This window comes from Lucilia sericata, unplaced genomic scaffold (assembly GCF_015586225.1).
Source record: "Lucilia sericata isolate MDLA Ls3-8-SP2 unplaced genomic scaffold, ASM1558622v1 Contig000499F_arrow, whole genome shotgun sequence".
Lineage (NCBI taxonomy): Eukaryota > Metazoa > Arthropoda > Insecta > Diptera > Calliphoridae > Lucilia > Lucilia sericata.
The window spans coordinates 65,650-75,909 of record NW_023994513.1 but is presented as its reverse complement, the minus strand read 5'-3'; the positions used below and the strand labels follow the sequence as shown (position 1 = coordinate 75,909).

At 30.0% G+C, this 10,260-nt stretch overlaps 2 protein-coding genes across 2 annotated transcripts; one reads left to right on the top strand and one right to left on the bottom strand.

Annotated features, from left to right (window-relative positions):
* The first annotated feature begins 332 nt into the window (after nt 1-332).
* On the top strand, nt 333-4,971 carry LOC119605593 (cytochrome b reductase 1-like). Its single transcript, XM_037958800.1, has 3 exons — nt 333-562; nt 3,502-3,865; nt 3,944-4,971. Exons 1-3 carry the CDS (start codon nt 364-366, stop codon nt 4,104-4,106), a joined length of 726 nt encoding a protein of 241 aa, XP_037814728.1. The 5' UTR covers nt 333-363; the 3' UTR covers nt 4,107-4,971.
* Nucleotides 4,972-7,123: 2,152 nt separating this feature from the next.
* Nucleotides 7,124-9,220, bottom strand: LOC119605587. Its single transcript, XM_037958791.1, has 2 exons — nt 7,501-9,220; nt 7,124-7,427 (listed from the first exon to the last, which is right to left on the bottom strand). The coding sequence occupies exons 1-2, from the start codon at nt 9,209-9,211 to the stop codon at nt 7,327-7,329; spliced, it is 1,812 nt and encodes a 603-aa protein (XP_037814719.1). The 5' UTR covers nt 9,212-9,220; the 3' UTR covers nt 7,124-7,326.
* Nucleotides 9,221-10,260: the final 1,040 nt, after the last annotated feature.

Genomic DNA, 10,260 nt, shown 5'->3' with positions numbered 1-10,260 from the left:
AGTCTATTCTATAGTCCAGACTATAGTCCAGGCTATAGTCTATTTAATTTTATATCCAGATTGTAGTCTAGTCTATAGTCTGGTCTAAAATCTAGACTGTAGTCTATAAAATAGTCTTGTCTATAGTCAGGACAATAGCCTAGCTTATAATCTGCAAAATAGTCTAGTTTATAGTCTAGACCATAGCATATTCAAAAGTTCAGCGGTCTTGTCTTTGCTCCAGATTATTGTCTAGTCTGGTATAGTTTGTCTATAGTCTAGACGATAGTCCCGACTGAAATAAATTATTCTTTAGTAATATTTCTATTAATAATATTTTCTATTGATTTCTATTAATAATATTAATTTTTCTTTCCAGATAAAATGGACACGGATCCAGCATTGGCTAATTTCAAAGTATTATATGTTTTAACCCAATTATGCGGTTTAACAATGATCGTTTTAATGGGCAGTTGGATCGGTGTACATATGGGCGGCTTGGGTGGTACCAATAATCCAAGTTTAGAATTCAATTGGCATCCACTACTCATGACAATCGGTTTAATATTCTTATATGGCAATGGTAAGTTTTTATAAGTAATTAATTAACTACTACATATTGCATCAATTACCTTACTTAAACCGAACTTCACAACTTATGTCATAATTAAGTGCTTATTAATGACTTACAATATATATTTGTGCGACTACAGTATAGGTCAATACAGTTATTCATAGTTGGCAAAAGTCCTTCGTTAAACTAATAAAAAATTTAATTCTTTTACATTTATTTTTGACGTTCTTATTATTGCGTGTTGAAATAAACATTTCGTTGCACTTGTCGTTCAAAAAAAAAAGCATAAAATCTAAACTGACATATTCGCAAATGTCTGTAGGTATTATGTCGTAGTTAAAGTTAAATCTGTTGTTATTCTTAATACAAAATAGTAAATAAAAATATTTTATTTCTGAGATGTTATTGAAGGTAGAATGAATGGATGGATACGTATCTAAAAGGTGTGTATTTTTTTTTTGTTATTGATGGCGGTTGAATATTGTTACGTTCGTAGGTGACGTGAAGGTGCAGTTAATTTGCAATTGTGCAATGGTTGATTTTTATTTAATGTTTATTTTGATATGATTAGTATGCCAAAATCGATTTTAAGCGTCTCTTTTTTTTCTGAAAAATCCACACACTTTTGTTTATTAATTAGGTTTTGAATAATGTTTATGTATTTTGCAAATATGTATGTGTGTTTTTTCAAGTATTCAAAGTTATTGTTACGTGCATTTTTTAGTAAAAATTCTTAAGACATTTCAATTCAATTGTTAAAAAATTTTGAAAGGGGGAAGAAAATAATACTAAAATAGCAATTTGTCGATGTTTTGCATTGATGTTTTTATTCCATTTTATGGAGTTCTATTTCGGAAATGCTTATAAATATAGCCATGAATATAATGTATGATTTGTAAACAATAGTGCAGATTATAGTGTTGTCTAAAATTATTCTAGGAGAAAAGTAAAAAAGACATGTCTACAGCATAATCTATAGTCTGGACTATAATACTGACTATAGTCCTATCTTTATTGTAGTTTTTTGTATCCAAACGAAAGTCTTGTCTATTATCTAGGCAGTCTATGGTACAGACTATAAATTTGTCTATATGCCAGACTATAGTCGTATCTATTGTCCAGGCATTGTAAAAGTACTACATGATCTATAGTCCAGACTATAGTATTATCTATAATCTAGAATATCGTCTAGTATATAGTTCAGACTATTGTCTTTTCAATAGTCCAGACTATAGTATTATCTTCTAGTATATAGTCCAGACCATTGTCTTGCCAATAATCCAGAATATAGTCTTATCTAAAGTCCAGATAATAGTCCTGTCTACTGTCCAGACTATAGTATTGTCTATAGTTCAGACTATTATCTTTTCTATTGTCCAGACTATATTCTATAGTCCATACTAGACTTGCCAATAGTCCAACCTATAGTTATATCCATAGTCCAGGCTATAGCATTTTATATAGTCCACACTATTGAACTGTATATAGTACTATATGATCTGTAGTCCAATCTATAGTATTATCTACAATCTAGAATATCGTCTAGTATATAGTCCAGACTATAGTCTTGTCTATAGTCCAGACTATTGTCTTGTCAATAGTCCAGACTATAGTATTATCTGTAATGTAGAATATCGTCTAGTATATAGTCCACACTATTGTCTTGTTAATAGTCCGAAATATAGTTTTGTCTAAAGTCCAGACAATAGTATTGTATATAGTCCACACTATTGAACTGTCTATAGTCCAGATTATTGTCTAGTATAAAGTTCAAAGAAATGTTTAGTCTATATTTTACCTACAGTCCGGACTATAGTCTTGTCTATAGACATATGTATAGTCCAGACTTTAGTCCTGTCTATAGTTCAGACTATTATCTTTACTATTGTCCAGACTATAGTCTATAGTCCATATTATAGCCTTGACAAAAGTCCAGACTATAGTCAAGACCATGATCCAGACCATAGCATTGTATCTACTATAGTTTAGTCTATAGTCTAATCTATAATATTATCTCTAATCGAAACTATAGTTTTATCTATAGTCCAGACGATTGTCTAGTATATAGTCCTGTCCATAGTCTTGATTATAGTACAGAATATAATATTGTCTAAAGTCCAGTTTATAGTTTTGTATATAGTCCAGACTATAATCTTGTCTCCAGTCCGATCTATAGTCTTGTCTACAGTTCAGACTGTAGACTTGACTGTATTCTAGACAATAGTATTGTATTAAGTCCAGACTATAATCTTGTCTATAGTCCAAACTACTCTCTTGTGTATAGTTCAGACTATAGTTTTATCCATAGACAACCTATTTTTTAGTCTATAGTCTAGTATTGTCTATAGTCCATGCTATAGAATTGTATAGGCTATATATAGTCTAGACTTTAGCATTGTCTACTGTCCAGACTATAGTATTTTCTATAGTCCAGAGTATAGCATTGTCTATAATCTATACTATAGTATTGTCTATAGTCGAGACCATAGTCTAGAGACAGGTCTATATTCTACACTAATAAACTTTTAAACATTGTATAGACTGTAGAATCCTGAGTAGACCCTTAACCTAACTATATACAAGACAAAGGACTGAACTAGTAAATAAACTATGGATTAGAGTATACTTACGTTAGACATGACATTTGAAATGTTATTGGAAAATGGCCTATAGAAATCATCTTCAAATACAGCATTGAACTATATCTGTGTCAGTTCCCTTTCTTCTTGGACACTTATAACTACATTCATATATATATATAAATATATATAAATTGCCATTAAATAAAAAAAAAAACATCAATTATTTTTTAACTTATTAACTCCATTTAAGTATAAAACTAATCACATTATTAAATAAAATTACTTACTAAATACAATTTTTTTTTCTAAAAAAAAAAATATATATTTTCATATTTTTCAATTTGATTACATTGAACACCTCTAAAGCCATTTTGGTATATCGTGGCTTCCGTTCAACGCGCAAGAAGGCATTGAAAATAACACATGCCGCCATACACATGGGTGCATTCATACTAACGGTTATTGCCCTCAAAACCGTATTCGATTCACATAATTTAGCCAAAACTCCCATACCGAACATGTATTCGTTGCACTCATGGTTGGGTCTATCGGCCGTCATACTTTTCTGTTTGCAATATGTTGTTGGCTTTGCGGCATATTTAGTACCAGGTGCTAAGGAATCATTGAAAGCTGCTATCATGCCATTGCACATATATTTCGGTCTATTTGGTTTTGTATTGGCAATCGCTTCGGCTTTGATGGGCATAACTGAAAAGGCGATATTTTCAGTGTAAGTTAAACGAATCGAAAAAAATTAATTTAAATAATGAGTTCTTTTTTTATATTAATTTGTTGTAACTCATTTTAGTGCCAACTATTCAAATTTACCCAGTTCTGGTGTTATGGTTAATTTGTGTGGTGTTTTGTATATCGTGTTTGGTGGTTTGGTCGTTTATCTGGCTACAAATCCCGCTTACAAAAGGAAACCTATACCCGAAGATACCGCTTTGTTAACAAATGGTGCTGAATAAATTGTTTTTATGTTTAAACAAATATATTTTAATTTAAGTTTAATTATTTTATTTTTTTTTTTGTTTTAGTTTTATAACTAATATTTTTATCACAAAGAAAAGCTCAAATTTTTTTACTATATAAATTTATATTTTTTTTTATATAAAAAAGTTTAGTCCTTATTGTTTATTTCTAATAATTTGTACTTCAAACGATTTGCACAAATATCTTATTGGTGCTTAAAAACGAAATTTGTGCTAAAATCTTTTATTTAAATTCTAATTATTACCAAATATTAATGAAAATATTTTTATATTTTATTTATGAGACATTTGTTTAGAAAACGAAAATACAAAAAAAAGGAAAATTAATCAAACTATAAACAATAAATAATCGTACATATGTATATCCCCCCCCACTGATGTTTCAAGAAGTCACAATTTAATATAATGATGTATTAAATACTAATTAAATATATATTTACTATACAATATTTTATGTATAAATAAACAAAAACAACAATATTGATGTAAATTATTATAAACTAAATAAAATTTAAATAAAAATACACATATACAAAGTATAATACATACATATCGCTCATTTACTACTAGATCGGCATAATCCCAAAAAAATCGTTTACAATCGTTAAACCAAATTCTGATAGTAAAGTTTAATATGTTTCTCATCAGTTTTTACGTTTATAACAAAAAGCTGATCTCACATCGAAAATAAGAGACATATTTTAAATCTGATAAATCTATGTATATGAAAGACTATTGTTAAACGCACGTTTTGTAGCCTTTAGTTTAAAAAATCCGAATTTTGAATTATGCCAGTCTTATAGTAAATGAGCGATATAAACATTGCAAGATAAAATAAATTAAAAAATTATTTAAAATAAAAAAAAAGTAAACACAAAAGCAAATATGAATTAAATCGAGAAATATTATCAATGTCGTCGTAGCCTTATTCGTAAGTTAGAGCTAAGATAGCTTAAACTATGGGTAAGACTATTAAGCAAACTATTGACTAAACTATCAACTAGACTATTGATGGAAAACTTGACTATAGACTAAACTATGGACTAGACTACAGTGTAGTCTATGGTCTATTAGACTAGATTTTACTATAGACTAGAGTATAGACTAAATTATAGACTATGGACTACACTATAGACTGGATTAAAGACCAGAATATAGACTGGACTATAGACTATACTATTGACTATAATAAATTCTATATTATAGACCAAACTATATACTAGACTGCAGACTATTTTTAGAATAGGCTATAGCATAGACTAGACTATATACTAGAATATAGTAGACAACAGACTAGACTGCAGATTAGACTATAGACTTGACTATAGACCACACTATAGACTAGACTATAGACTAGACTGTAGACTAGACTATAGACTATACTATAGACCACACTATAGACTAGACTATAGACTAGACTATAGACTAGATTATAGACTAGACTATAGACTAGACTATAGACTAGACTATAGACTAGACTATAGACTAGACTATAGACTAGACTATAGACTAGACTATAGACTAGACTATAGACTAGACTATAGACTAGACTATAGACTAGACTATAGACTAGACTATAGACTATAGACTAGACTATAAACTAGACTATAGACTAGACTATAAACTAGACTATAGACTAGACTATAGACTAGACTATAGACTAGACTATAGACCAGACTATAGACTAGACTATAGACTAGACTATAGACTAGACTATAGACTAGACTATAGACTAGACTATAGACTAGACTATAGACTAGACTATAGACTAGACTATAGACTAGACTATAGACTAGACTATAGACTAGACTATAGACTAGACTATAGACTAGACTATAGTCAAGTCTATAGTCTAATCTGCAGTCTAGTCTGTTGTCTACTATATTCTAGTATATAGTCTAGTGCTATGACTAGACTATAGACTAGACTATAGACTAGACTATAGACTAGACTATAGACTAGACTATAGACTAGACTATAGACTAGACTATAGACTAGACTATAGACTAGACTATAGACTAGACTATAGACTAGACTATAGACTAGACTATAGACTAGACTATAGACTAGACTATAGACTAGACTATAGACTAGACTATAGCTACTAGACTAGACTATAGACTATACTATAGACTAGACTATAGACTAGACTATAGACTATACTATAGACTAGACTATAGACTATACTATAGACTAGACTATAGACTAGACTATAGACTAGACTATAGACTAGACTATAGACTAGACTATAGACTAGACTATAGACTAGACTATAGACTAGGCTATAGACTAGGCTATAGACTAGACTATAGACTATACCTTAGACTAGACTATAGACTAGACTATAGACTAGACTATAGACTAGGCTATAGACTAGACTATAGACTATACTATAGACTAGACTATAGACTAGACTACAGACTAGACTACAGACTAGACTATAGACTAGACTAGACTATTCTATAGACTATAGTCTAGTCTATAGTCTAGTCTATAGTCTAGTCTATAGTCTAGTCTATAGTCTAGTCTATAATCTAGTCTATAATCTAGTCTATAGTCTAGTCTATAGTCTAGTCTGTAGTCTAGTCTATAGTCTAGTCTATAGTATAGTCTATAGTCTAGTCTATAGCCTAGTCTATAGTCTAGTCTATAGTCTAGTCTATAGTCTAGTCTGTAGACTAGACTATAGACCATAGACCATAGACTAGACTATAGACTAGACTATAGACGAAACTATAGACCAAACTATAGACCAAACTATAGACTAGATTATAGACTAAACTATAGACTACACTATAGACTAGACTATAGACTAGACTATAGACTAGACTATAAACTAGACTATGGACTAGACTATAGACTAGACTATAGACTAGACTGTAGACTAGATTATAGACTAGACTATAGACTGTAGACTAGACTTTAGACTAGAATATAGACTAGACAATAGACTACACAATAGACTAGACTATAGACTACACTATAGAGTAGATTGTATACTAAACCATATACTTAACTATAGCCAAGTTTGACTATAGAATACACTAAATGATAGTTTATAGACTAGGCTCTAGGCTAGATTAGATGAAATTCAGAGGCTACTGCAGAACATTATCCTATGTGACTGTAATTTTTCATTGTAATTATGCGACATATTTTATAGAAATTCTATCCGCTCATTTGTAATACTTCGGCATTATTCAAGGATAAAGTAACATTTAGTCATACTAAAGGTATTCACAAGTAATTCTATTAGTTCCATAGTTTTCTTACACTGCTGCCGTATTAATGTGCAATCTGAAATTTATATTTACATATGAACATTTTCTTTAAGTTCATTATTTATTTTATGAAATTTATAAATACTTACCTATAGTAATGCCACAAATATTTATATACTTAAAACGGCTGGGAAACTTTGCATTATTCAAAACTTTACTAACTAAATCTGTAGTTATATCAAAACAAGTTAATATCAACTTTCTATTTAGCTGTAGTAAGTCTAGGCAAAAATCTTCCAAAGCATAGAAAACTTCCCGGATAATATTGAGATGTTGAAGATTGGTCTTAAAAGCTTTCAGTTTACTAAAATCAACATCCGGATTGGGAACATATAAGTCATCAATGGTTAATTCTTTTAAATTTTCAAGTTTTAGCAGCTGCAGCAATTCTGACATATTGATATCGATATTAGCATCTAAATCAAGTATTACTTTACGCAAAGATTTCAATTCGAAACAATCATTTATCTTTAGATAACGCCAAGGAATGTATAAAACTTGTAAGTTGGGTGCAAAACTTGAAAGTCTTATTTCACTGGCGTCCCAGCCCCATATTTCCCAATTGAAAAATATTAAGTTTTTAAGATTTCGATGATTAAACTGGAACAGTTGCATGAGTTTTTCGCCACAGAAATCACATTGTAATTTTTCTAAAGTTGATGAAATCAGAAAATTGTGAATATCTCCTTCATAGTGGGTGGCAATTGATTTGAAACTAGATAACTTTAGGTCGTGCAAAATGGTTTTTAAATTTGAGCTAGTTAAGCCACAACAAGATACTAGACCAAGTTCTTTTAATTTTGGAAGGCTTATGAAATCATGGAAATAGCACTTATTGAAAGATAAGTGAAATAAATTTTTACAGGATCCTAGTAGAATATTAAAAAAATCGGTGGTAATACTTTTGTAGTCATTTATAGTTAATTCGGCCAGATTTTCAAATTTTGGCAAAATATTTGATTGAAATTCTAAGAAATCCATAACATCACAAGGACCTATTTCAAAAGCCTGATAATAACTTAAACTGCTGAAATTTAAATCCTCTTTATCTGCATATTCGTCCGATTCTATAGTACAACTTATGCCAAAACGCTGTAATTGTAATTGTTGTAAAATATGTTGAACATTGGAAAAGTTGTACAAATGTCGTCCATCACACCAGTCGGTGTAATTTATAAATAGGTTTTTCAAATTTGCCATGTTTTGCAATACCGAAACATCAATGTCCTTATCCAAGACCAAGGGTTGACCCTCTATATTACGGCAATTAAACAAGTCTAATGTTTCCAGTTTTAAACAATTTTTAGCCAAATTTTTTACATCTCTATTGCTTAAAATAACCTTCTCGCATCTAAAATAGGTGAGATTTGTAAACTTTTCTATTGGAGGCAGTTTTATCAAATCCCTTTGAATATCGGCATTTAATTTAAAATGTAATTTCTGTATATTTTTAGCATTTAAATTGAAGAAAATTTCCATTTCACTTTTTTCCAAAAGAATATTAGTTTGACTAAATATTTCGCGCAAATTAGGTATGTGAACATATCTATTGTAACTGCTGGCTTCTGTGTCAATTTTATTTGATATTAAATATTTGTCGCATTTCTTTAAAACATAAACTTCAACTTCTTTAAATTGTTTGTTCCACACAAAATTTGTAATAATATATTCTAATTCTTCGCTAACTCTTAATAATTGCAACTGCTGTTCGTAAGTTAGAAATTGGCAAATATTTTTGACCAATTCAATATTTTGGAAACAATTTTCTATTGTTGAAATATTTGTATTTCGAGAAGACATATTTTCGAGTTTACGTTTGCAGTAGTGTTTATAGACTGAACAGGCTTTTATGTGTAATATAATAATAGTTTGATTAAACCATATCAATTTCCAAAAAGTATAGATAAGGCTTTTTTTTTTTGGAATATACACCATTTCCAATAAACAAATACAAATGATAATAAATAAAGCAGTTCACAAAAAGTTTGTGTCTAAATAGAACGATTACAATGGCTTTCTAGTTCGGTTTGTGAAGATATTATCGAATTCGTACTAGTTTCTGAATGGCAATCAGACGAACTTTTTATTACCAAAAATTCTAATAATATTTGAATAGTATATGACTGTACTAGGCAATAGACTAGAATACAAACTAACCTTTGACTAGACTATATACTACACTATAGACTAGACTATAGACTTCACTATAGACTTGACTATTGACTAGACTATAGACTAGACTATAGACTAGACTATAGACTAGACTATAGACTAGACTACTAGACTATACTATAGACTAGACTATAGACTAGACTATAGACTAGACTATGACTAGACTATAGACTAGACTATAGACTAGACTATAGACTAGACTATAGACTAGACTATAGATAGACTATAGAATAGACTATAGACTAGACTATAGACTAGACTATAGACTAGACTATTGACTAGACTATAGACTAGACTATAGACTAGACTATAGACTAGACTATAGACTAGACTATAGACTAGACTATAGACTAGACTATAGACTAGACTATGACTAGACTAGACTATAGACTAGACTATAGACTATACTATAGACTAGACTATAGACTAGACTATAGACTAGACTATAGACTAGACTATAGACTAGACTATAGACTAGACTATAGATAGACTATAGACTAGACTAGACTAGACTATAGACTAGACTATAGACTAGACTATAGACTAGACTATAGACTAGATAGACTAGACTATAGACTAGACTATAGACTAGACTATAGACTAGACTATAGACTAGACTATAGACTAGACTATAGACTAGACTATAGACTAGACTATAGACTAGACTATAGACTAGA